The sequence below is a fragment of the Pelodiscus sinensis genome, chromosome 12 (assembly GCF_049634645.1).
Source record: "Pelodiscus sinensis isolate JC-2024 chromosome 12, ASM4963464v1, whole genome shotgun sequence".
In the NCBI taxonomy this organism is placed as follows: Eukaryota; Metazoa; Chordata; order Testudines; family Trionychidae; genus Pelodiscus; species Pelodiscus sinensis.
In genome coordinates, this window is record NC_134722.1 from 10,668,737 (window position 1) to 10,696,713 (window position 27,977).

The window sequence follows — 27,977 nt, forward strand, 5'->3', positions numbered from 1 at the left end:
TTCATGAACTGGGCTTGTTTAGTTTGGAAAAAAGAAGATTAAGGGGGGACATGATAGCGGTTTTCAAATATCTAAAAGGGTGTCACAAGGAGGAAGGAGAAAATTTGTTCCTCTTGGTTTCTGAGAACAGGACAAGGAGTAATGGGCTTAAAGTGCAGCAGGGGAGGTTTAGATTGGACATTAGGAAAAAATTCCTAACTGTCAGGGTGGTCAAATATTGGAATAAATTGCCAAGGGAGGTGGTGGAATCTCCCTCTCTGGAGATATTTAAGAACAGGTTAGATAGACATCTGTCAGGGATGGTGTAGACGGAGCTTGGTCCTGCCTTGAGGGCGGGGGGCTGGACTCGATGACCTCTTGAAGTCCCTTCCAGTCCTATTATTCTATGATTCTATGATTCTGTGAAAAGCATTTGCAGAAAAGAGCATCTAGATTGGCACGGATGCTTTTCTGCAAAAGCACTTTTTGCGGAAAAGCGTCCGTGCCAATCTAGACACGCTTTTGCACAAAAAAGCCCCGATTGCAATTTTCGCGATTGGGGTTTTTTTGCGCAAAACAAATCTGAGCTGTCTACACTGGCCTTTTTGCACAAAAGCTTTTGCGCAAAAGGACTTTCGCCCAAACGGGAGCAACATAGTATTTCTGCAAGAAGCACTAGTTTCTTACATGAGATCGTCAGTGTTCTTGCAGAAATTCAAGCGGCCAGTGTAGACAGCTGGCAAGTTTTTTCTGCTTTTGCGGAAAAACTTGCCAGTCTAGACACAGCCTAGGTGTGTGGTTATGTGATTGTGTAATGAAGAATAGGCAAGGACAAGAAGCAATGGGTTTAAACTGCAGCAAGAGAGGTTTAGGCTGGACATTAGGAAAAACTTCCTAACTATCAGGATGGTTAAACACTGGAATATATTACCTAGGGAAGTTGTGGCATCTCCATCTCTGGAGATATTTAAGAGCAGATTAGACACATCTATCCGGGATGGACTAGATGGTACTGGGTCCTGCCATGAGGGCAGGGGACTGGATTCGATGACCTCTCAAGGTCCCTTCCAATTCTAGCGTTCCATGATTCTATGATTCCTAATGCAACTGCAAAAGAGGGTAACCCATGGGGTTGCTGTGACCAGCTGAACCCTTTTGCCTAGTATATCTGGATATTAAATTTCAGCTATAATGAAACATTTCTTTAGAGCCTGGGTATGTTTTGCTTCATATGGCAGTGCAGGGGAGCAAGGAGGCATAAGGGGACTCCTTGCATGGTCTCTCCACTTCACCATTCTGTGCATGGATAGGGCAACTTGCATGGGTTAAAGAAGCAGGGAAGGGGTAGAAACTTGCCGGCAGGCCTCCACCCACTGCACCAGCCAGTACAGCAGAGCTCTCACAGAGTAAGAAGTAATCTGTTACTGGCATAACCTTGGAAGACTTGATTTACTAGCAGAGCCAAGGGAGAAGCAAGGAAAAAGTTATGGCTCCAAGAATCACAATTTCTTTGCTGGGATGGCATGGCTCTGTGCCACCCCTTAGTCTACATTAGCCAGAAAAGGACAGCCGCCCTTCATTGTTTGCAATCATTCGATGCTGAGAAAGAGATTCCATTTGATGTTGCTGTATCAAATTCTATTCTAGCCAATAAAATAAGCCAAAGACAACCTGCTGCTGTTCACTGGGACAAGTTTACGATCTAGCATTATTCCGAATTTGTCTTGCAGTGTTTTTTCCACCTCCTCGTCAGTCAGTGTTGTGGTTTCCAACAGATCCATGTTCTCCTTGTAATTGTATTTTACCTTGGTGAGTGTCCACCCAACTAAAGCCCAAAGGCCATCTGGAGTCTGGAGGCTGCAGATGGACTTTATGACGAACAAGGAGTCTGGAGATGTCTGGAGATGCACATTCAGGGACCTGAAATTTTCTATCTCTTGTGGCTCAAGAGTAAACAAATAAATTTTCCTCCGTGCCTTTTTTTCCAGGTGATCAGAATTAGAGCCGCTTTGCTTGGGATTGTATTGCTTCCTTTTGATTTTCTCAAAGTACCAGATCCCCTTGTCTTCCATGAAGTGAAAGATGCCGGGAACCTGGGGCTGGTCTTTCCAAGAAATAAGCTCCATTGGCTGCCACATTTGATAGACCATTCCAAAGCCACCATCCACTATGTAGGCTTTGCCATCAAGGACCACTTTTAGCAGAAGGTGATTAGCATAATGACTATATGCATTTTCTTCTGGGATGTAAACTTTTGCCGCTAACATAGTGGTGTCATATCCCAGCGTTTTCAGAACCCAAGATAAAAGATGATTGTTTTCCATGCACCAGCCACCGCGTTTCTTCCTCACTATTTTGTCATAAATGGGTTCTAAATCTAACTCAATGGTTTCCCCGCAGTGGATGCTGAGATTTTCAAAAGGAACAGCCCTGATGTGGTGCTGTAAGATTGCCGTCAAGGTCTCCAAATCCAGGTTTTTATAGGCACCATTATAAGAAATTCTGGTGAAATAGTCCGTGATGTCCATGTTACCTGTAGAGTGAGTTAAAAAAAAAAACAGTTGAGCGTGTCTGAATTGTTTAGATGGGTGTCACCACAAGGCATAGGCACAGAACCTGTTTTCACCATGTTTAAATGCAGAAGACAAGGAGACAAGTTTGTTTAGTTTACTGTTATACCTAGCAGCTCCAGGTGTGCTGGGCACGCTACATACACATGTTAAGAGAGGTTTCCTGCCCAGAGTACCTAACGGTCTAAATAGATCGGGTAGGCAAAGGAAGTGGCATTGTTCCCATTTTTCAGGTAGGGTAATGGATACTGTGGCTACCTATCAAAGATAGTTAGGTGCCTAGCTCAGCGAGCATTAGTTACCTAAATACCTTTGAGGATCTGGGTTTAAAGAACCCACTCAAGGTCATAGTGGGATTCACAAGCAAACCCAGCACTCCTGAGTGCCAGTCCAGACCTTTAACTGCAAGGCCAACCTTCTAGGCGCTGCTTGGTTGACTATTTCCTGTGCTAGTCATGCTGGTTGACAGAGGGACCCATCCCACTGTTCTCTGCTGATTAGCATTCCTGGTGCTGTGGGCTTTCCATGATCTGGCAGCTCCATTCTCCTCTCCTTAGCAGGGGTGAATGGGAGGGGCTCGTCTTTGGGCCCTTACTTACCACCATCCCTGGCAGCCTAGCCTGGTGGTTTGTGCCTGCCTGGTCTCAGTGAGGGGCTGGGAGCAGGAATGAGATGTTCCCTTTCCAGACCATGCCCCCTCCACAGCGGCTTTTCCCCTCCTTTATCATCATGTGAGATACAACAGGGAGGGGGGTTGTCTTTATTCTCCCTTGTCATTGGTCCCACAATCTTCAGGAGCAATAAGCAAGCCCTATACTTGGAAGTCAATCATCAGGGATGGGCAAATAGATCTACGATCCCTTTACCTGACAGCAGCAGGTCCTGGCTCTCTCCATGTGTCCCTGTTGCTCCTTCCACATGGCCTTTTAGGAACCCTGGGACCAGAGAGGGATCACCAGATGCCCTGGGATTGGGAAATGTGCTACTCATCAGCTCCGTGCACTCTGAGGGTATGTCTAGACTACATGCCTCTGACGACAGAGGCATGTAGATTAGGCTACCCCGCATAGGCAAAGAAGCGGGGATTTAAATAATCCCTGCTTCATTAAAATAAACATGGCCACTGTGCTGTGCCGACGATCAGCACAAGGCATAAGGGATCGGTCGGCAAAGGCTTCCCCAGCTGACTGATCCATGTCTAGACTACTGCTCTGTGCCGGATCAGCTGATCGTCGGCACAGCGTGGTGACCATGTTTATTTTAATAAAGCAGGGATTAGTTAAATCCCTGCTTCTTTGCCTATTCCGGGTAGCCTAATCTACATGCCTCTGTCGCCAGAGGCTTGTAGACTAGACATACCCTGAGGTCTCCCAAACTTCAGTGTCTAACGGGTGGTGTGGAGGGAATGACAGACAAACTAGCTAGTGACGGCTGAAGGTGACATCAAGGTGCACTGGTTAGCTGTCTGTTCCCTGAATATAACTGGGCAGGGGAGTGGCCAGAGAGCTCTCTTTAAGATTACAGCTCACAGTAAGCAATGCAAGAGGAAAGTCAGGACCTTGTGGAGAAAAGAGCCTTTTGGGAAGGAATCTGGGATTTTGATAGGGACAAATAGGTTGACAGTTACACCCAGAGGACCAAAGAGTTAGAACCCCCAAAAACCAGCCTACTCTGAGGATCAGATTCAGAATGACTCGCCAGAGCGCAGATGATTGATTTGCGAGGCCTCTAAGGGTATGTCTACACTGCCACCCTAGTTCGAACTAGGGTGGCAGTGTAGACATACTCTAACATCTCAGGTATCTTCTGTCTTCAGATAAAAGTGCCCTAAGACCAAAGGATGCTGCTGTAACCCACACATCTCCTGGAGCTGCTGTACTTCCCATCTAGTGGCACTGAGACCACTGACAGAGGATACATCTACACAGCAAGCTTCTTTTGGAATAAGCTTTTCCAGAAGATATCTTCCGGAAAAGCTTATTTCAAATTAAAACATCTACACCGCAGGGAAGCCTCAAAATTAGTCCAAGGCAGGCTCCCCTAATGTAGACGTGCTATCTCGATTTAGAGCCCCAAGAGGCAGTGGGGAGGAATAACTTTAGAATGGCCCTGGTGAGGAGCTATTTTGACAGAGCAACAGTGGAGTGTCCACACACACCCTCTTCTGAAAGAGCTTCTTCAGAAGAGGTAGTGTTCCTTATGGAATGAGGTTTGCCAAAGTCAGAAAAAGCCCTCTGTTATTTCAATTTTCTTTCAAAATAACGCAATTGCTGTGTGGACGCTAGTATTGCTTTTCTGGAAGAACAACTGTTATTCTGGAAAAACGGTGCCATGTAGATGCACCCAGAGAGAATAATGGGTCTGCTCTACAGCCTTCACTAATAGCCATCTGGCTCTGGGTTCATGTGGTAGAGGCTCATGCGCTGTGCTCCAGAGTTGTTAGGAGGTCTCATGTTCAATTATACCCGCAGATGACCTGGGCCTGTTGGCATTGATAGACATGATTTGTGTATTTAAAACTTACTCCACTAAGGATATAAGGCATATTCAATCTGCACAAAGTTAAATGATCAGAATGAAGTATTGGGAAAAAAAACCACACAAAAACCTTCTCATAAGACAGAAATGGGGGAAATACCTCAAATGTAAAACAATATTGCTTCTAATTAGGACAATATGCAGGCAAAGTCAGAGATGTCCCTAACTGGTGTTATTCAGAATTCAGAGGAATATAAAGTATAGCTATCCTACTATTAGTAACCTCAAAGTCAGGCCCCCTAAAATCAAATGAATGGCTTAAAAATCATGAGAAGTAACAAAATTATTTTAAATATTTGTTTCGCTTTAAGGAAAATCGTACTGAGTTGTTGCTGCTGCTCTAATTTTAAACGTGTTGAAAGTATGTTGGCTTTGAAAACAAAATAAGATTTATTACTGTTTACAACTATCAGAAACAGTCATAATGTTAGACTTGTCTGAATGTGTCTGTCTGTCATGGTTATTTCTGGGTCACCTTTTACACCGGCATCTGAACCGAGCCAGATGATTGGAATATGTCGTCTGGCTGAGGCTGATAATTGAGCGAATAAGCCAGTAAGTCTGTTACATTGACACAACAGAAGTCAAGTCTGAAATTGGCTGAAAATTCCCTCTTCACTCGTGCAATGTAGCCATTTCCTGAAATGCTTGTTCATAGGGCAGATTTGAATGCATGTTCATGACCAAATCAGCCACAAACATTCTGGATTTTAAAAGTGTCTTACCTGTAAAATCAGTTCAACCACAAAACAGGACTATGTAGCACTTTAAAGACTAACAAGATGGTTTAATAGGTGATGAGCTTTTGTGGGCCAGACCCACTTCCTCAGATCAAATAGTGGAAGAAAATTGTCACAACCATATATACCAAAGGATACAATTTAAAAAAATGAACACATATGAAAAGGACAAATCAAATTTCAGAACAGAAGGGGGATGGAGGGGAGGTAAATGTCTGTGAACTAATGATATTGGAGGTGATAATTGGGGAAGCTATCTTTGTAATGGGTAAGATAATTAGCGTCTTTATTCAAACTTGAGTGTAAAGTGTCGACTTTAAGCATGAATGACAGTTCAAAGGATTCTCTTTCAAGTGAAGTCTTAAAAGGCCTTTGAAGTAGGATGCAGGTAATCAAGTCGTTGAGACAATGTCCTTTCTGATTGAAATGGCAAGAAACAGTTTTTTCTTTGTGATCCTGTCTGATATCTGTTTTGTGGGCATTGATCCTTTGGTAAAATGTCTGAGACGTTGTCCAATGTACGTTAGACACCACTCTCTACAGAAAACCCACTGACTCATACAGTTACCTACATGCTTCCAGCTCCCATCCAGAACACACCATACACTCCATCATCTATAGCCAAGCCCTTCAATACAACCGCATCTGGTCTAATCTTATTGACAGAGACCAGAAACTTCAGGATCGCTACAAAGCATTTATAAACTTCAGCTACCTACCTGGAGAAATAAAAAAGCAAATTGAAAGAGCCAGACGATAATTGTATCCTTTGTTATATATGGTTGTGACAATTTTCTTCCACTATTTGATCTGAGGAAGTGGGTCTGGCCCACGAAAGCTCATCACCTATTAAACCATCTTGTTAGTCTTTAAAGTGCTATATAGTCCTGTTTTTTTGTTTCAACCACAAATGAGTAAACGCTCACTCTCTTGCTTCTTTGGGCACTAAACCATCTCACCCGATTGTCAGTCCTATATGCAGTGAAGTTGGGAACAGACAACAGGTCTCCAACTTCTCTTGAAACTCCTTACATCACGTCACTTTCACTTTCCTCTGTCACTGATCGCCAAAGCCAGAGGAGGGCAGAGTAAAGCTCTAGTGGGCTAGCAAATTTCATTTGCATTGCTATAATTAGGATTCTCATTCTACTCCTTAGAATACACAAGGCTTGGTCTTTTCCAGTGGCTAAATCCATAGGCTAGTTGGGGGAGAGAGGGTGCAGGGTTCTTCTTTGTTTTAATAACATTATAATAAAAGATGGTGTTACTTTTTTCAGTATATTAGGCAGCTAATGTGTTGTTCAGGCATTTAGGGTCAAAAGTTCATCCACAGGGGTCCTGAAAAATTTTCACTATTTGATATGTCACAAGAATGACAAGCATTTAGCACTGCTGAACACAAACACAAACCCTAGTGCTATTCTTGTATTCTAGCCTTGTGTCTCATTTGTTATGTATTGTCTCCGCTGCATTTCTTTGCAGATTACAGTAGATTTTGTAGAATGTAAATTCTTTGGGGCAAGGGCTATTCTTCTTGGATGTTTGAACTGTGTCGAGCATTATAGGACCTTAATTGTAATGGGTGCTTCTGGATGCTACTGCTTCATAAGAATTAAAGAATGACAATGGCTATGTAGGATTCCCCTGGCACTGAGTACAACTCGTATTGCTTTCCGCCTAAAGATGGGTGTGCATTTTTCTCAGTTAAATCTCATTTTGCTGTTTTCCTCTCAAGACTCAACTCTTTCTAGGTTCGTTTGGATTACAAGCTGCCCCCAGCTTGGGAGGCGATTGATTCTGGAGATAGCGTAGCAAGTCAGGGGAGTCGTAACTCGAGTCCGCATCGCATTTACGACAGGTGTCATACGCCGTCGTAAATGTGGGGCCGAGGACATAAGTTGGGGGATTTTGGCCCCTTCCACACTTATGGAAAAGGTCGTAAGTGCAGGGGGGTCATAAATCGGGCCATCACAAAGCAGGGGCCTCCTGTAATTCTCTGGCCTCAGTGGCCTCCTAATTTAATATCACCGAAAAATAAGAACATAAGAATGGCCATACTGGGTCAGATCAAAGGTCCATCTAGCCCAGTAGCCTGTCTGCCGACAGTGGCCAGTACCAGGTGCCCCAGAGGGGATGGACCGAAGACAATGATCAAGCAATTTGTCTCCTGCCGTCCTCCTCCAGCCTCTGACAAACAGAGGCCAGGGACACCATTTCCATCCCCTGGCTAATACCCTTTTATGGACCTAACCTCCATGAAAATATCTAGCTTCTCTTTAAATTCAATTATAGTCCTAGCCTTCACAGCCTCCTCTGGCAAGGAGTTCCACAGGTTGACTACACGCTGTATGAAGAAGAACTTTTTTTTATTAGTTTTAAACCTGCTACCCATTAATTTCATTTGGTGTCCTCTAGTTCTTCTATTATGGGAACTAATAAATAAGGGTATGTCTACACTACCCCGCTAGTTCGAACTAGTGAGGTAATGTAGGCATACCGCACTTGCAAATGAAGCCCGGGATTTGAATTTCCCGGGCTTCATTTGCATAAACTGGGCACCGCCATTTTTAAATCCCTGCTCGTTCGAACCCCGTGCCGCGCGGCTACACGCGGCACGAACTAGGTAGTTCGGACTAGGCTTTCTAGTCTGAACTACCGTTACTCCTCAAGCCTCGTGGAATGAGGAGTAACGGTAGTTCAGACTAGAAAGCCTAGTCCGAACTACCTAGTTCGTGCCGCGTGTAGCCGCGCGGCACGGGGTTCGAACGAGCAGGGATTTAAAAATGGCGGTGCCCAGTTTATGCAAATGAAGCCCGGGAAATTCAAATCCCGGGCTTCATTTGCAAGTGCGGTATGCCTACATTACCCTCATAGTTCGAACTAGGAGGGTAGTGTAGACATACCCTAACTTTTCTTTATTCACCCTCTCCACACCATTCATGATTCAATCCAGGACAGCTCCTCAGATTCATCACCCACAAAGGATAGTGCAGATTTGGGAATCTCCCTAACATCCTCAGCCGTGAAGACTGAAGCAAAGAAATCATTTAGTTTCTCCGCAATGGCTTTATTGTCCTTGATTACTCCTTTTATATATCAATCGTCTAGGGGACCCACTGGTTTTTTAGCAGGCTTCCTGCTTCTAATGTACTTAAAAAACATTTTGCTATTTCTTTTTGAGTTTTTGGCTACAGTTTAGAGAATCTCTATCAGTGGATTCTCCTGTAAGAGAAGTCTCCATCTGATGTATGTGCTTCTCCGCACCAGTCGGCTTTCCCCCATCTCTTAGTTTAAAAACTTCTCTACAGCCTTTTTAATGTTTAGTGCCAGCCGTCTGGTTTAGGTGGAGCCCATCCTTCCTGTATAGGCTCCCTCTCTCCCAAAAGTGTCCCCAGTTCCTAATAAATCTAAACCCCTCTTTCCTACACCATTGTCTCATCCACACAATGAGACTCTGAAGCTCTGCCTGCTTACCTGGCCCTGCGCATGGAACTGGAAGCATTTCTGAGAAAGCCACCATAGATGTCCTGGATTTCAGTCTCTTTCCTAGCAACCTAAATTTGGCCTCCAGGACATCTCTCCTACCCTTTCCTAGGTCATTGGTACCTACATGTACCACGACCACAGGCTCCTCCCCAGCACTACACGTAAGTCTATCTAGATGCCTCGAGAGATCCGCAACCTTCGCACCAGGCAGGCAAGTGACCATACGGTTCTCCCAGTCATCATAAACCCAACTATCTATGTTTCTAACAATCGAATCACCCACTACTAACACCTGCCTCTTCCTAACTGGCATTCCCTCCTCAGTGCGAGAGGATACCACAACATCCTCTGGGAGGAGGGTCCCAACTACGGGATGGTTCTCCTCTGCTCCCATTGAATGCTCTGTTCCCTTGAGACTTTCATCCTCCTTAAGAGCACTGGGGCTCTCAGACTGGAGGTGGGACAGTACTACAGTGTCCCAGAAAGTCTCATCAACATAGCTCTCTACCTCCCTTAGCTCCTCCAGTTCAGCCACCCTGGCCTCCAAAGCCCGAACTTGGTCTCTGTGAGTCAGGAGCTCCTTGCAACAGGTACACACATATGCCACCCACCCACAGGGCAGGTAATCATACATGTTACACTCGACGCAATAAACAGGATAGCCCCCACTCTGCTGCTGCGCTTCTGCCTCCATTTTTCTAATGAATAAGTTTAAGTATAAACTGGGATTCTTTTTAAACCTCTGGGATACAGATTATTATAAGAGTTATGTTTTAAAGAAGGTCAGAAGTCACTAGTGCCCTCTAACCTCCCCCTCTAACCTCCCTCTCTATACTCCCTGTTAGCTGTTCCTATTCACAAGTTCCCTGTTAGCTGTTCCTGTCGCTGAGCCACAGGCTTATATAACTCTGGTAGCCCCTCCCGGACAGAACCTATTTCCCACAACATGGCCTTAAACTGCTTCCTCTGTGCAGAACATTCTTGCTTTCAGGGGTCACCTCTGCTTTCTCCTCACACAATGCGCCTTCTAGCTTCTCCTCTCCCTGAGCCTTATCCAACGCCTAGTGAAGTTAGTGGGTGTGTGCACTGATTTCAATGGGCATTGGATCGTGCCCTGAAAGAGCCTGCTTCCCAGAGACCTTCCACCACCGGGGGAAAGGCTGGCAACGGCTCTCAGCAGCAGCTTCCTGTCAGTCAGCTTGTTATGCTTAAATGAAGCACACAAGATCTTTTATAGGGGAAAGGGCAGTACGCAGCATTTATTGAGAATACAACAGTAGCATATGCTTTTCAGTCATACACACACAGAGACACCATACACACAGTCCCACCAGACGATGTTATAGTTACTAGTCCAGATTCTGGATCAATCTAGTGGCCAGCCAGATCGATCACAGAGGGAGAGCTGGGTTTTTTGTCGGTCACGATCCGATGCTCTCGTGGAGTTGGTGACAAGACGAACCTAAAGTTCCATGGCAACGCACCCTGCTTTTATAATCTTCTTTCCCTGTTGAAGTCTATGGATTTTGCTGTGTCAGTCTGTGACCTGTGTGTTATCTTGTAGATGTTAATTATTATCATATCATCTCCAAGAGGGTCATCCTGTCCTGGATTGTTAAACAGTTGTTTTTAGAGATACCTTCACTTTTAGAGCCGTCAATCTGCCATTTGATCAGTTCTTGACCATGGGTACGCACTAATGGTTCCTCTGACACCAATATGTCTCTTCGCAGTCTGTCTTTTACAGTTTGTCTTCACCCGCATTGCCCCCTTCTCTCTTGACCATCTGGCTCTAACGGTGACCTTCACACGTTATCTCATTCACACAAACAGTCTTTCACAAAATCCTTCAAAGGTAAACAGCAGTGCTTTATATTAAGCAAAAGCAAAAGCAAAACAATTCACATCGCAGGCCCGGGCCTTCAATATTTCTAATCTCCTTAACATAGACACAATACCAAAGACTCTGTCTCTTTACTTCCTAAACTCACTAAGCTTTAAAACAAAGAAATATACGTCTTACTAAAGGGTTTAGTTTACTAAAATGATAATATGTTACCTTACATTGCTACACTATTAAACCTAAAATACAAATATAAAAAGAATAAAACTTTCAATCCCAACAAGCTTTGAGGTGTCATTAGGGTGCTCAGTCCATCCTCAGGGGCAAAACCCCCTAGCTCCACAGTGTTCCCAGCCCTGCTAATCAGCAGGCTCAGGATCTGACCCCTCTGATGGCAGCGGAGCTGCTGGGCAGCATCGCCCTGCTGACAATGGGAGCTCTTGTTTTACCAGGAAACCCCACCCCCACAGCAGTGCACTCTGCCCCAATCTAGTGGTAGCTACTCTATAGGTGCGGGAAGTGGGAGTGCGGGGGGGGGGGGAGACGGGAGGAGTTCTATAGCCCCCCCAGGTTTTGCACCTGGCTTCCCCATGCCTGGGGGCCAGTCCTGCTACCGGATACTCCAGTCCCAGGTCCAGGGTTCTAGGCTGTCCTCACAGCTTTGCTGCCCTCCCTTGGGTCTTGCTGCCACAGCCTTTGCTGACCTTCTGGGTCCCATTCCCACTGGCCTCCATGCTCTACTGGCCCTTGGGGTCCTGCTGCCTGCTGGCCCTGGGATCCCACCCCCAGCCCAGGGCTCTGCAGCTGCCCCCAGATGAGTTGCTAACCAGTGTTCCCTCCGAGCTGCGGAGCAGCCTGCTTCACAGGTGATTAATCAGCCCTGCCCAGTCAGAGGCTCAGGGCTCCATGCAGGGAGCTGACTGACTGGAGGGGCGATACGGGGCTGGCTGACTGGGCCGGGCTGATTAATCACCTGTGAAGTTGTGTACGCGCATGTGCAGCTTAGAAGGAACAGTTGCCAACTCTCCTGGACTGGACAGATTGGATGCCACTTGCAGCAGTGGAGTCCTGTCCGGGTGATTTGGCAACCAGATCACAACAAGTTTAAGGAGGGGTGCAGCTCAGCATCCCACTCCCAAATGAGTTCCAGGGCCACTGGGCTAGGCCTGAGAGTCCAAAGCCTGCTGCAGCATTGGCTTACAGAGCAACAACTTCTAGCTCAAACAGTAGAGGCTCATGCAGAGAGCCCAGCTGGTAGCATGAAATTACAGGGTGTAAGTACAATAGACTCACCCCTCTGTCATACAGAGAGCGCCCTCTGGTACCTTACTAAGGATAATGGCAGGCTCCAGTCCTGCTTTCCTCAAATACCTGAAACTTCTCTCACCCTGAGAGCAGAGTGGCTGGAAGAGGAATGAAAGACTGGGTCTGTCCTTGCAGCCTTCATGGGGGATTAGATTCAGATTGCTTTGGAGTATAAGCACCTCTGTGGATCCTAAACAAGGGGCTCTTGTAACTCCTTGAAGGATTAAAATGAGAGCAAGGCTCCCTGACTCAAACACAGAATGATACAGCTAGAGCCATATGAGTCCAAAGCAGTTGGAGTTCAGACTTTGCCACTGCCACATGTGGCATGGTTGGTGCAGGTCTTCTGAGCTCAGGATCTCCTGCCTGGGACTCAAACAGATGTGCAGTTTGGGGAATTTAATGCTCAATCTCTATTTTTAATAGCCTGACATTATAGAGGCCATAAAAGTGTTCTGTACATTGATATTTAAAATTGTCTTTACATGAAATTACCTGGCTCTCTAACGATTTATACAAATACATTCAACAAATGGGCAATTGCAGATCTTGGCTACATTAAATCTCTACTTTCTCTTGTTGGGTGTAGGCAGGTGATCTGGATGTGTCTCTGGCCACGGAGAGCTCTCTATTAACCAAATTCTCCTGTAATTCAGGCTGAATAAACATGTTGTTTGCAGTGCATTTACATTAATCAGGTCTGATCGTAATCGTTCTTTGCATTTTTAAGAATTTGCAAGCTTGTTTTCAATAAATTATAGGATTGGTCACATTATTACATTCATCAGCATTTTAATTCCTTCACTTCTGTGTGGTTAAAATGCTCTCCACCAGCAAATATGTCCTATGGTTGCTGCTGGTACCACTGTCAAATCTTAACTGTCACTAGATGTCACTGTAATTATACTTGGTCTTCAGACTTAACAAACTGATGAAAATCTATTGCTTTCTGATAGGCTTATAATATGTTGCAAGGGGGTAGCCGCATTAATTGGTATCTGCAACAACAATGAGGGGTCCTACAGCACCTTAGAGACCAACAAATGTATTAGGGGCATAAGCTTTCATGGGTAAAACCCACTTCATCAGATGAATTGGAGTGGAAGTTACAAAAGCAGGGGTGCATAAAAGGAAGCATTTGCTTGTATTAATGACGCTAATCAAATCAGGGTGGAAGTGGGTCATTCACAGCATTTGGTGTGGAGATGTGAATATCCAGAGAGGGGAAATTGTCTTCGTAATGTGTTAACCGGTTGAGAGCCTTACTTAGTGTTGAATTTGCAAATGAATTCCAGTTCCGCTGTCTTCTTTTGTAATCAGGTTTTGAAAATATTTTGTAGAAGGATGGCTTCTTTCAAACCCATTACTGAATGTCCAGGCAGCTTAAATGTTCACCTAAAGATTTATGTGTGTTACCATTCCTGATGTCTGATTTGTGCCCATTTATCCTTTTGTCACAGAGGTTTTCCGGTTTGGCCAATGTACATGGCAAAAGGGCTTCCCTGGCACTTGATAGACTATATCACGTTAGAGGATGTGCAGGTAAATGAGCCCCTGTGAAGGTGTCGCTTGTATAGATGTGTTGGCAGAGTTGTCAACGGGGTTTGTTGCAGGGATGGGCTCCTGGGGAAGTGTGTCTGTGGTGGTGGCTGCTGGTGAGTATTTGATTCAGGTTGGGGGAGCTGATGGAGGGGATTAGCATGTTTCCCAAAGTCTGTGAGTGTGAGGGATCATTTTCCAGGATTCTTACAGATTGTCAATGATGCGCTGGAGGGGTTTTAGCTGGGGGCTGGAGGTGATGACCAGTGGTGTTCTGTTATTTACCTTGTGGGCCTGTCCTGAAGCAGGTGGTTTCGGGGTACTCAGCTAGCACAGTCAGTCAGTTTCTTCACTCTCCCAGGTGGGTATTTAAGTTTTAACAATGCTTGATATAGATCTTGCAATGCAGCTTCGCTCCCTCAGCTCCCAGCCGGCATCACTCGGGGGAGGGGTGGGATCACCACACACACACACACACCCCCCACTAGAAGAAGAGCAACACGGCTAAGACCATATCGCTCCGCTTCCCCCCGCTGTTATCGGTGGCTGCGGCAGAGGGGTGACCGCCTGCTGCCAATGACAACCCCTCCCTCCTTCCCTCTCCGCTAATCACACATAGAGGGCTGTGTCTACACTGGGCCACTTATTCTGGAAAAGCAGCCGCTTTTCCGGAATAAGCTGCGAGCTGTCTACACTGGCCACTTGCTTTTCTGGAAAAGCAATGATGATCTAATGTAAAATCATCATTGTTTTTCCGGAAAAACTATGCTGCTCCCGTTCGGGCAAAAGTCCTTTTCCGGAAAAACTGTTCCGGAAAAAGGCCAGTGTAGACAGCACAGTAGTCTTTTCCGCAAAAAAGCCCCAATCGCGAAAATGACGAGCAGGGCTTTTTTGCAGAAAAGTGCGTCTACATTGGCACGGACACTTTTCCGGAAAAAGTGCTTTTCCGGAAAAGCATCCTGCCAATGTAGACACGCTTTTCCGGAAATACTTTTAACGGAAAAACTGTTCCGTTTTAAGCATTTCTGGAAAAGGGTGCCAGTGTAGACGTAGCCAGAGAGGACTTGAGGAAAGAGGTGGAGTGGGAGCAGAGCAGGGGGGAAAAGTGGGGGAAGAGGAGGAGGAGTGTGACAGGAAGCAATGAGACAGGAGTGGAGCATGTGGTGGAAGGGGCGTTGTTCCAGTTCTCTTCTAGGCTAGAGGTGGCATGGGGAATAGACACTTGGCCATTTCCCCCTTGTGTCCTTCCTCACCCGTTGCCCCTGCTGGGAAACGCACTCTAACCTAAAAACTTGCCTTCGGTTGAGCCATTATCAATATATTTTAGGCTGAGTTGATGTGCAAGCAACTATCAAAGTTTAAAAGAAAAATAGCCCAGATTTTCAATGTCAACTTTTTCATACCCAGAATGTGACTAGATACAAATAACTTTTTTTTCCTAATGCACTTATAGGAGTACTTAGTAGTCTGAGTTTGATGGTTCCTATACACTTCAGCATTTGTTCCTGGACTTAGTTTCTTCTTTCTACAGAATAAATCCGATCTGGATTTGAAAAGACCTCTGTTTGAGCACAAAGGTCCAGAGGTTAAACTGCTGTGTACATGCTTTGTGTTTAATTTTTGTTTAAACTTGACTTGCTTTTAAATCAGAAAGTGTAGTTTCAAGAAAGTATTCCTGTGAAAGAATTCCTGGATTTGGAAACACCAGCTCAGCTTTCTTTATTGAATGCAAATCTATTGAATTTTTAAGAAAATGGATTTACAGATTAGTTCATGGCGCTGTTTTGTGCACGAATGACATGTCTCTAAACCGAGAGGCACAGTGTTTAAGAAAATATTACTCTTTCATATCATGAAACCAACACGGCTACAACTATCCATATATTGTAAAGCACTGAGCTACAGAACATGCTGAATACATAACGTATAAATGAAACCCTAATTCCTTTTCATATAGAGGTTAGTTCAGTGGGCCGTCTCTAAAAACTAGACTACACTGCCTCTCAGGTAGTCCAAGAGGTTAGTAAAAATGGAATTTCCATGTCATCATTAGGATTAGTGGTCAGATGCAAGGTTTGTAGGGCTGTAACAGAGTTGTGGGGGTGGAAGTCAGCCCTTGAGCCCCTAGCCAATACAAAGGGTGATAATAGAGGGAGCAACCTCCCTCAGCCCCTGCCCCTCTGCTCCCAAGGTGTGAAGATTTGTGGGGACTAAACAGAACTGTGCTGGTTATGATTTATTTGTATGAAGAATAAGTAGATCCCACAAATGATACCTTAATGACAGAAGGAGCCCTGCAGTGTATCAAAGGGAGCCCCTTTCCAATGTGGGGAAAGAAAACACCATCCTATCAGGTAAAATGGGGAAGGTGTGTGACAGAGTGCTGGTAAATGGCAACTCAGCCCATGTCTTCACTAAACAGAAGATTGATGCTGTCACAATCAATCTTCCAGAGTTTGAATTAGTGAGTCTAGTTAAGACCTGCTAAATCAAACTCAGAGGGTGCGCTAGTCAGTGGCCAGGATTCCTGCTTCTGAGAGGAGTAAGGGAAGTTGATGGGAGCATTTGCTCCTGCCAGCCTCCCCCTGTGGGAATGGCAGGGAAATGAAACAAGGTACATCAACTCCAGCTACGTAATTAATCCAATGAAGTTGCATATCTTGATTCAACTGCAGTTGCCCTGGAGTAGCCCTGATTAGAAAGAGCTATGCCTAACTAGTGGCCGAGGAGAGCCTGAAAAGTTAGTTAGTGCTTTACCCAAGAGGTAGAAAAGGTCTTGTATAAACCTAAAGAAAAATGTTCAGTCATTGTTTAGTGGTCTTCAGTTACTGAACCAAATTATAATATTCATTGGCAAAACCCACCAAGAAGTATTTAATGAACAAATACTGGTATCCTATGTGAAATTTCCCCCTATAAGGGACAAAGGGAAAAGCCTTGGATGAGAGAATAATTAGAGGTATGGTAACTAATCTCACTACACACTGATTCAGACAACAAATGCTTGGGTGGCCTATAAGGGGTTAATTTTGTTTGAAGCTCATGTGATGTCATTTGTTTTTATTTAGAAATGGCAACATAGGAGCATTGTTAAGGAATAGTTGATAAACCTATATTTTATAAGGCCAAGAAAACTTCTGGATGATCTTTGAAAGGTACAAGTTAGTGCTTTGTTCCCTTTCTGCTGATTAGGTTACAGGTTTATGCTGCCTGGAACTATCTGTTCTTTGGAAAGAGAAATAAATTGTGTGAAAGAAGGACAGGTAGACAGCTTCCTTTCATCCTTAAAACTATCCCAGATGTGAAGCTTGACACTTATCCTCTGTTTCACCCCCAGAGGGGGGTTTTCCCCCACCTTTAAGTTGAAAGGGATTGATTCCTACATGAGATCATAATATTGCATTGGTAATTGATACCATATGAAACATGTACCACAAAGTAAATACCCACTGTAAGCCTCTCATGTACTCTATGTAGATATTAAAAGAATACCATAACCTAGGCATCTCTACCAGGAAGAGAAGTAAGTTTGAGAAAGTTGTCTTTAAGGGATACATAGTTAAATCTTGGTCAAGGATGAGTTAGATAGCAGTGTGGACATTAAACAGTCCCTCACATCAATTTGCGGACAACTTTTGCTTGTCTCTAAACAAGCCGATCCTCTAGTGCAAGGGTTCCCAACCTTTTTCGGTCCCTGTTCCCCCTTGGCTTTTAGTAAACCTTCCCATACCCCCTATTCAATATGAAAGGAAATAAATTCTAGACTCTAGAATCCACAACATTTTTCACTAACACTACTACTTTTGGAATATTTCAATTAGGATAATCTAGTTATTTACCAAACATTCCCTGTACCCCCTTGACAAGTTTCTCGTACCCCCTGGGAGTACGTGTACCCCAGGTTGGGAACCCCTGCTCTAGTGTAACCCACTAGTATAAACTCTCATTAAAAAGACTCCTGGTAAGATGAAAAATCAATGTACGTTTTTGGCAAAGTCCTCAAGATTTTCAAGTTGGGACCCTTGGCTTAAGTGTACCTTTTCTTATCTTTGTAAAATAAAAACCAATAGCCTTAAAAAAAAAAAAAAAAAGAGTGCAATGGTTATGAGAAAAAAAATCAAATTGACACCAAATATCCCTTTGTATGCTGATACTTAACAAATATAGCTCAGTGGATTAAATTTCACTAAGTATCCAAGTTAAAATAGTTTTACTTTTAATTGTAGTTAGTTACTATTGTTTTAAAATTGTAACAAAGTTGTTTAGGATCAGTGAGATGCTGAGTTACATAACATGCTTTTTACATATGGGAGTGTCTGTTAATTACTGTACATGGAATTATGTTTTAGTATTAGAAAATAGTATCAATTATAATCAAGGTATTTATTGTACTAATTGTGGTTAACATACAAGTGTTTAATTAGAAATGTTAAGAAGCTTTTCATTGTTTGGCATTGGAGTGTTAATTTGATAGTGAACCGTGAAGTTGAGTACATGAAGAACAAAATTGGGTTAAAATTTCCCATACTGAAGTCCGGAATAAATAAACTCACCTGAAATTAAAGTTAGTTTTACTATTAAAGGATCTTTTAAGAGTATTGTGCACGTAACATACCAATAGGCTGTAAAGACAACACTGTTATAGCTCTTTGTTGATATAACAAGAAGAATTAAGGAAAAACAGAATTAACATAGTAAGAATTCTATTTGTATTGTATTTTCAGTTATCACTGAGAGTTCTGAGATTCTAGAAGGAACCTTGGATTTGTCAACACTTAAAATGCTGCAGCAGCCCAGCCATGGTGCCACAGTAGCACTTCAGTGTAGACATTATCTATGCTGATGGAAAGAGTTCTCCCATTAAAGTAGGTGATCCACCTCCTTAAAAGGCAGTAGCTAGGTCAATGGAGGAATCCTTGAGCTGTCTACACTGTGGTTCAGGTTGGCTTAAAACTACGTCACTCAAGCCTGTGGATTTTTCACATCCCTGAGTGATGCAGCTGGATCAGTCTATTTTTTTTTCATGTTGCTCAGGCCTAAAAATATGCTAAAACAGATAGAATCATGGAACTGGAAGAAACCCTGAGAGGTCATCAAGTCTAGTCCCCTGTACCTGTGGCAGGACCAAGCACCAAAGATAGTGTAAGATGATGGGAAAGAACGCATTAAACCTGATTTGTTTAGGTAGTACATTTATCACCTGTAATCTGAAGGAGGATCCTACCCCAAAATTTGCATTGCTCCAGGGTAAGTGTCAACATTAGAGACTGATCCTAAATGGTGTGTTGCAACTGAATGGAAAAATGTACTCATAAAAAACAGTCTGCCACAGGCTAGTAGAGGAGCAACCTCACCTGAAAATCCTGAGCAAAGAATTGTGTTATTCTGGATTTGGAAAGCTCTTCCCACTTCCTTCAGAAGTAGTGCTGAAGGGTAATCTTCCTCGCAGTGAGAGAGGCATTTCTGTCATTAAATATTTCATAGACAAAACCTAGGGAGGATTTGGGTATACGGCTGACTTGGGAAAGAGGGTATGTCTACACTGCCACCCAAGTTCGAACTTGGGTGGCTAATGTAGACATTCGAAGTTGCAAATGAAGCCCGGGATTTAAATATCCCGGGCTTCATTTGCATCTTGCCGGGTGCCGCCATTTTTAAATCCCCGTTAGTGTGGACTCTATGCCTGCGGCTACATGCGGTGTACCGGTAGTTCGAATTAGAGAGCCGAATTCGAACTACCTACTCCGTACCGCGTGTAGCCGTGGGCACTGAGTCCGCACTAACGGGATTTAAAAATGGCGGTGCCCGGCAAGATGCAAATGAAGCCCGGGATATTTAAATCCCGGGCTTCATTTGCAACTTCGAATGCCTATATTAGCCACCCTAGTTCGAACTAGGGTGGCAGTGTAGACATACCCAGAGAAACTTTCCTGAAGAAAGGACAATCCAGTGGTTAAGCTGTTAGCCTGGGATTTAGAAGACGTGTTTAATTCTCTGCTCTGCTCTAGAGGTCCATCTATGCGACAATAAAACAAATCCATGGTCAGGGAAGATGAGAGTCTTCACCAGGCTCTGAGGGGAGCCTGCTCTGGAAGAGACGGGGACTCAGGTAGAAAGGGCAGGTCTGGGACTAGCCTCCCCCACCAGGCCTTCAGCACTGTCAGTGGCTTCAGCGATAATTTAAAGGGCCTAGAGTTCTTGCCACCAAGCCCCAGGACAGCTGCCTCCTTCCCCTCTACTCCATCCATGGCTCTGCCCATGGTACTGAGTCTCAAAGGATGTATCAGCTAACTTGAGTTTGTGGGGCTCAGTCTGCACGGCTTAAAATTTCAATGTAGGCATTCAGGCTTGGGCTGGAGTCTGAACATCTACATGGCTTTTTATAATCCCACAGCCCGAGCTATATGAAAATGAAGAGTTCTAAGTAATCGGTGCCAACATTCCCAGTAAAACACCAGAGTTAGAGGAATCATTTTTATTATCTCTGATAGTTTAATGATTCATCTGCAGCCATTCCAGTCAAAATCCAAAGTCTAAAGATTAGGCATTAAAGCCTAATTTTCAAACCCAGCCTCCATGTGAAAGCATTATGCTTATATAAGCATCTACACCCATATATAAATACACTGTGGCATGATGCCCAGTTCCTTTTACATGTGCATATTCTACCATGTGCCTTCCACAAATTAAGAGTTTCTCAATCAGGCCTGTCCCAATATGTGTGCAGATGTGCGTGCTAGATTGCAGTAAATGGGAGCCAAGTGTGTGCTCCACCACTGAAAATCAGGCAACCAAATGTTAGCCTTTAAATCTGCATCTCTGCTAGGACTGCCAAGTAGGGTGGAAACGTGTGTCAATTGGAGTGTGAGTGTGAGTGTGAGTGTGTGTGAGAAACAGAGAGAGAGAGAGAGAGACGGGGAGGGGGGAAATGACATGAGCGTGTGTCCATTGGAGGCAAGACTGAGATCAGGCATCATCCCAACACACTTCACCTTGGCTAATGAACTGGCAGCATAGTCACCACCAATCTGGACAACTGCTAAACCATCATATTCTAGAACCAAAAAAGAGTATGTGTCTAATGGCCAAGTCAGCTGATCCACCAGGCTATTCAAATGATTCATCAATCAGTTTATCACCACTGACTTCTGTGAAGCTGCTCCTGTTTGTGAATCTCTCCCACTGTGTTTATTCTCCATGGGTCACTGATCCTGTCCCAGCCATGAATGTGACTCCATGTTTCCTGCATTTCTTTTTGCCACACGCACACAAGAGGGAGATTATCATATGAGCAAAAATTAGTCACGTGTGCCTTTCCTGAGACAAACAGATGCTTGTTTCTCTTTAGCTGAGAAATTTTCTATCCAGCTCTATTGTTTAAAACTGTGGTGTCCAACACGCTAGCCAGTAGCCACGTGTTGCTCAAAGGAGCAACGTGTTGCACAAAGGAGTGTGGCTATTTGGCCAGTTGAGTGTGGCTAGTTTGCGGTTCCTTCAGAACTGGTTGGACACCATGGCTTTAAAGGGATCACCTTTTTTCTTTTGTAATGAGTTATGCTGGTTCTTTGAGCCTTAGGAAATCTATGGGCGTATTTCATCTAGCCTACTTGCCTATACAAATTCAATAACAGAAAATGCCTTCAAAATCAACTCAGCTTTTAGTTCCATGGTATCCTACTGTATTACCATGGCTCTGTTGTAAAGGTGTAAAGTATGGCACTTGAAATGTCATGAGCAATAAAACACCGTTGCTTATTTTTCAATCAGAGCCTCACCATTAAAATGGAAGTGCTGTTTGTAAATCAGTGATGTAACATGGCCCCATCTAACCCACCATTCTGATCAATGTAGGTTTCTATTCATTCTACATTCCCAAAGGATCCACATAGATTCAGCATGTCTGTAACCATCTTAATGATCTCTGGTTGTCCCTTCCAATTCTAGTACTCTATGAGTGTGTCTAGACTACAGGGTTTTGTCGACAAAAGTGGACTTCTGTCGACAAAACTAAACCTGCGTCTACACTACCGCTGAGTTCTGTCGACATAATGTTGACAGAACTCAGCAGTTTTGTCGACTCTGGTAAACCTCATTTTACGAGGAATAACGCCTTTTGTCGACAGAGTTCTGTCGACAGAAGGTGTTATTGCATGTAAACTGTCCTTTGCGTCCACACTGCCATGTCGACAAAGCAGCTTGCTTTGTCGACAGAACTGAATGTAGTCTAGACGCTCTTTGTCGACAGAAGCTTTGTCGACAGTATCTGTAGTCTAGACGTACCCTATGATTCTCTGATCCATTCTTCTTGCATATAAACACAGAAGAGCAAAGGCTGCTTAGTTAATACATTCCAGTAATTGTAGCTTTACAGTTGTCACTTGTTTGCCACCTGCCCATGATTAGTAATATTCATACAGGTTATTGGGTTTGATTATTGTTTTCCTTTGGAAGTACAGGCTTAACCTCTCTAGTCCGGCATGATTTTAGTTAGCCAGATGTCCACTTATAGGTGTGGCCAAGTTTCCAACAGTCCCATAAAGTTTGTTTACGGCCATCAGTGCTGGTTCCTGGAGTTCTGTGCTGTTATTTAGCTCTAATTTATCTCTAAATGTCTTCTAAGAGATGAGTAAGGGGTGGAAGTGTTGGTAATACTGCTAGACAATATTGACCTCCCCGATGGTTTGGCACCAGTGAAGTCCTGAGAGAGCTGGAGTAGAGACGTTCAAACTGTATCTTATCGTGTGCTCTTGGGAACAAGGGGCTGATTTCAAATGTTTATACACTCAGGGGCTACTTCTACACTGGCCCCTTTTCCGAAAGGGGCATGCTAATTTTCAACTTCAGAATAGGGAAATCCGCGGGGGATTTAAATATCCCCCGCGGGATTTAAATAAAGATGTCCACCGCTTTTTTCCGGCTTGGGGAAAAGCCAGAAAAAAGCATCTAGACTGGCCCGATCCTCCCGAATAAAGCCCTATTCCAGAGGATCTCTTATTCAAAGTAGGAATAAGAGATCCTCCAGAATAGGGCTTTATTCGGGAGGATCGGGCCAGTCTAGACGCTTTTTTCCGGCTTTTCCCCAAGCCGGAAAAAAGCGGCAGACATCTTTATTTAAATCCCACGGGGGATATTTAAATCCCCCGCGGATTTCCCTATTCTGAAGTTGAAAATTAGCATGCCCATTTTGGAAAAGGGGCCAGTGTAGACGTAGCCAGGGTGTGTCTAGACTACAGGGTTTCTTTTTTTAAAAAGTGGCCTTTTTTAAAAAAAAACCTCCTGTGTCTAGACTGCTGCCATGTTCTTTCGAAAATAAACAAAAGATTGCAGCAGTTTTTTTGACTGTGGCAAACCTCAATTTATGAGGAAGAACGCCTTTTTTTGAAAGTGCACTTTCGAAAAAAGGCATTCGTGAATGCAAACAGAGCTTTTTCAAAAGAGAGCATCCAGACTGCCTGGGTGCTCTTTCAAAATACCAGCTTGCTTTTTTGAAAGTACTGGTTGTAGTCTAGATGCTCTTTTTCAAAGGAGGCTTTTTTCAAAAGTATCTTCTGAAAAAGCCTCTTTCGAAAGAAGCTTGCAGTCTAGACGTAGCCTCAATCTAATAATAATTCTTACGTGTTTTGCACTGGCAAGTGTCCAAATCTAGCCACTTCATCCTCTCAAAAGGCTGAACTTTTCATTCTGGCCTAGTATTTAGGCACCTAACTCCCAGTGAAATCCCTGCAGCTCAGACTTTCCTCCCATTAGTCATTCTCTCCTGTCTTGAGTACTGTAATTCTCCCCTTTAGGGTCTGGTTTCCTACAATACACCCCTCAGTCCATTAAAATCACAGCTGCACAGAGCATGTTCCATTGCCTGATGGCATCACTCCTCTAGCTCCCTGCCCTCAGAAGAGCACGTTCATCTTGCATTCCATGGCATGAGGTCCCCAGGCAAGGGCACAAAGGCAGACAGTAACATCTCTCTGGAAACCAAGTAGTATTGAATGATAACAGCAAATCGATCCATGCATCTGTTTCCCCTCCCATAGAGTTCATTACACATACAATTGCACCTCCCCGTGGCTTTGGATAATGGAGATACGATGAGGACAAGAAGATGGGCAGGGTCAATCAGAACTGTGCTAGCACAAGCCAGCTTACTAAACAAAGCTACCTCTCAGGTGATGCTGAAGCAGAGGAAAACCTACTCAGGTTTTTCCATGCCACCCCAAAAAGCCAATTTCCTATGGGCAAAGCTCAGCTCCACGCACCATCTCCCAACTGCTTCTGTGCAATTGTCTTAGATTAAGCTTTAGAACATAAGAACGGCCGTACTGGGTCAGACCAAAGGTCCCTCTAGCCCAGTATCCTGTCTGCCGACAGTGGCCAACACCAGATGCCCCAGAAAGGGTGGACCAAAGACAATGATCAAGCCATTTGTCTCCTGCCATCCTTCTCCAGCCTCTGACAAACAAACAGAGGCCAAGGACACCATTGTATCCCCTGACTAATAGCCTTTTATGGACCTAACCTCCATGAAATTATCTAGCTTCTCTTTAAACTCCTAGCTTTCACAGCCTCCTATGGCAAGGAGTTCCACAGGTTGACTACACACTGTGTGAAGAAGATCTTTCTTTTATTAGTTTTAAACCTGCTACCCATTAATTTCATTTGGTGTCCTCTAGTTCTTCTATTTAGGGAACTAATAAATAACTTTTCTTTATCAGCCCTGTCCACACCACTCATGATTTTATATACCTCTATCATATCCCCCTTCAGTCTCCTCTTTTCTAAACTGAAAAGTCCCAGTCTCTTTAGCCTCTCCTAATATGGGACCTGTTCCAAACCCCTAATCATTTTAGTTGCCTTTTTCTGAACCCTTTCCCAGGCCAAAACATCTTCTTTGAGGTGAGGAGACCACATCTGTACACAGTATTCTAGATGTGGGCGTACCATAGTTTTATACAGGGGCAATAAGATATTCTGGGTCTTATTTTCTATCCCTTTATTAATAATTCCTAGCATCCTATTTGCCTTTTTGACCGCTGCTGCACACTGTGTCGAAGTTTTCAGAGAACTGTCCACGATAACTCCAAGATCTCTTTCGTGATTTGTCATAGCCAAATTAGCCCCCATCATACTATACGTAGAGTTGGGGTTATTTTTCCCAATGTGCATTACTTTACACTTATCCACATTAAATTTCATTTGCCATTTTGTTGTCCAATCACTCAGTTTGGTGAAATCTTCTTGGAGTCCCTCACAGTCTGCTTCTGTCTTGACTATCCTAAACAGTTTGGTATCATCTGCAAACTTGACCACCTCACTGCTTACCCCTTCCTCCAGATCATTTATGAATAAGTTGAAAAGGATTGGTCCCAGGACTGACCCTTGGGGGACACCACTAGTTACCTCTCTCCATTCTGAAAATTTACCATTTATTCCTACCCTTTGTTTCCTGTCTTTTAACCAGTTCTCAATCCAAGAAAGGACCTTCCCTCTTATCCCATGGCCATGTAATTTACACAAGAGTCTTTGGTGAGGGACCTTGTCAAAGGCTTTCTGAAAATCTAAGTATACTATATCTACTGGATCCCCCTTGTCCGCATGTTTGTTAACCCCTTCAGAGAACTCTAATAGATTAGTAAGACAGGATTTCCCTTTACAGAAACCATGTTGACTTTTGTCCAACAATTGATGTTCTTCTACATGCTTCACAATTTTATTCTTTACTATTGTTTCGACTAATTTGCCCAGTACCGAAGTTAGATTTACCTGTCTGTAATTGCCCAGGTTGCTTCTAGAGCCCTTTTTAAATATTGGTGTCACGTTGGCGGCCCTCCAGTCATTAGGTACAGAAGCCGATTTAAGTGAAATGGTTACAAACCACAGATAATAGCTCAGCAATTTCCCTATTTGAGTTCTTTTAGAACCCTTGGATGAATGCCATCCGGTCCTGGAGATTTGTTAACATTAAGTTTTCCTATTTGTTTCAAAACCTCCTCTAATGACACTTCAATCCAGGACAGTTCCTCAGATTCATCACCCACAAAAGACGGTACAGATTTGGGAATCTCCCTAACATCCTCAGCCGTGAAGACTGAAGCAAAGAAATCATTTAGTTTCTCCGCAATGGCTTTATCGTCCTTGATTGCTCCTTTTATAGCTCAATCATTTAGGGGACCCACAGGTTTTTTAGCAGGCTTCCTGCTTCTAATGTACTTAAAAAACATTGTTAGTTCTTTTTGGCTACGTCTACACTGGCATGAATTTCCAAAAATGCTTTTAACGGAAAAGTTTTCCGTTAAAAGCATTTTCGGAAAAGCACGTCTAGATTGGCAGGATGCTTTTCCGCAAAAGCACTTTTTGCGGAAAAGCGTCCATGGCCAATCTAGACGCGGTTTTCCGCAAAAAAGCCCCGATTGCCTTTTTCGCGATCGGGGCTTTTCTGCGGAAAACAGAACTATGCTGTCTACACTGGCCCTTTTGCGCAAAAGCCTTTTGAAAAAAGACTTTTGCTCTAACGGGAGCAGCATAGTTTTTCTGAAAAAGCACTAATGATTTTACATGAGATCGTCAGTGCTTTTCTGGAAATTCAAGTGGCCAGTGTAGACAGCTGGCAAGTTTTTCCAGAAAAGCAGATGATTTTCCGGAAAAACTTCCCAGTCTAGACACAGCCCTCGAGTTTTTGGCTAGCTGTTCCTCAAAATCTTTTTTTGCTTTTGTTATTATATTTTTACACTTGATTTGACAGTGTTTATGTTCCTTTCTATTTATCTCACTAGGATTGGACTTCCACTTCTTGAAAGATGCCTGTTTGTCCCTCACTCCTTTTTTACATGGTGGTTAAGCCATGGTGACTCTTTATTAGGTTGCTGCTATGTTTTTTAATTTGGAGTATACATTTAAGTTGGGCCTCTATTATGGTGTCTTTAAAAAGTGTCCATGCAGCTTGCTCTAGTCACTGTGCCTTTTAATTTCTGTTTAACTAACCTCCTCATTTTTGTGTAATTCCACTTTTTGAAATTAAATGCCAGGGTGCTGGACTGCTGAGGTGTTCTTCCCACCAAGTTCAGCCACCCTGGCCTCCAAAGCCCAAACTCGGTCTCTAAGGGTCAGGAGCTCCTTGCAACGGGTACACACATATGCCACCCACCCACAGGGCAGGTAATCATACCTGTTACACTCAATGCAATAAACAGGATAGACCCCACTCTGCTGCTGGGCTTCTGTCTCCATTTTTCTAATGAAAAAGTTAAGTATAAACTGGGATTCTTTTTAGACCTCTGAAATATAGATTATTTTAAGAGTTATGTTTTAAAGAAGGTCAGAAGTCACTCGTGCTCTCTAACGTCCCCCTCTAAACTTCCTCTCCAAACTCCCTGTTAGCTGTTCCTGTTTCCCAAGCTCCCTGGTCGCTGAGTCACAGGCTTACTTAGCTCTGGTAGCCCCTCCCCTGACTGAGGCTCAGCCAATTAACAGAAGCTTCTAGATTTCAAACCTTTTAGAAGCTCCTTCCAACAAACCAACCAACCAACCAGACAAACACAAGCTTAGCACACAGCAAATAACTCCCCCACACACAAACACACACTCCAGACAGCCACTTACCACAAAGGTCCCGTTTTTACTCCCCTTTTACCTGGAGAACTCCCTCTCCAAACTCCCTGTGAGCTGTTCCTGTTTCGCAAGCTCCCTGGTCGCTGAGTCACAGGCTTACTTAGCTCTGGTAGCCCCTACCCCTGACTGAGGCTCAGCCAATTAACAGAAGCTTCTAGATTTCAAACCTTTTAGAAGCTCCTTCCAACAAACCAACCAACCAACCAACCAACCAACCAACCAGACAAACACAAGCTTAGCACACAGCAAATAACTCCCCCACACACAAACACACACTCCAGACAGCCACTTACCACAAAGGTCCCGTTTTTACTCCCCTTTTACCCGGAGAACTCCCTCTCCAAACTCCCTGTGAGCTGTTCCTGTTTCGCAAGC

At 43.9% G+C, this 27,977-nt stretch overlaps 1 protein-coding gene across 2 annotated transcripts; it reads right to left on the reverse strand.

Annotated features, from left to right (window-relative positions):
* Positions 1 to 180: 180 nt before the first annotated feature.
* LOC102457700 (arylamine N-acetyltransferase, pineal gland isozyme NAT-3-like) lies at positions 181 to 27,977 on the reverse strand. Of its 2 annotated transcripts, none has more exons than XM_075939994.1 (2): positions 27,896 to 27,977; positions 181 to 2,512 (listed from the first exon to the last, which is right to left on the reverse strand). In XM_075939994.1, the coding sequence occupies exon 2, from the start codon at positions 2,505 to 2,507 to the stop codon at positions 1,623 to 1,625; it is 885 nt and encodes a 294-aa protein (XP_075796109.1). In that variant the 5' UTR covers positions 2,508 to 2,512; positions 27,896 to 27,977; the 3' UTR covers positions 181 to 1,622. The 2 variants fall into 2 exon arrangements, with proteins under 2 accessions (XP_075796109.1, XP_075796111.1); XM_075939996.1 differs by lacking the exon at positions 27,896 to 27,977 and adding an exon at positions 27,594 to 27,656.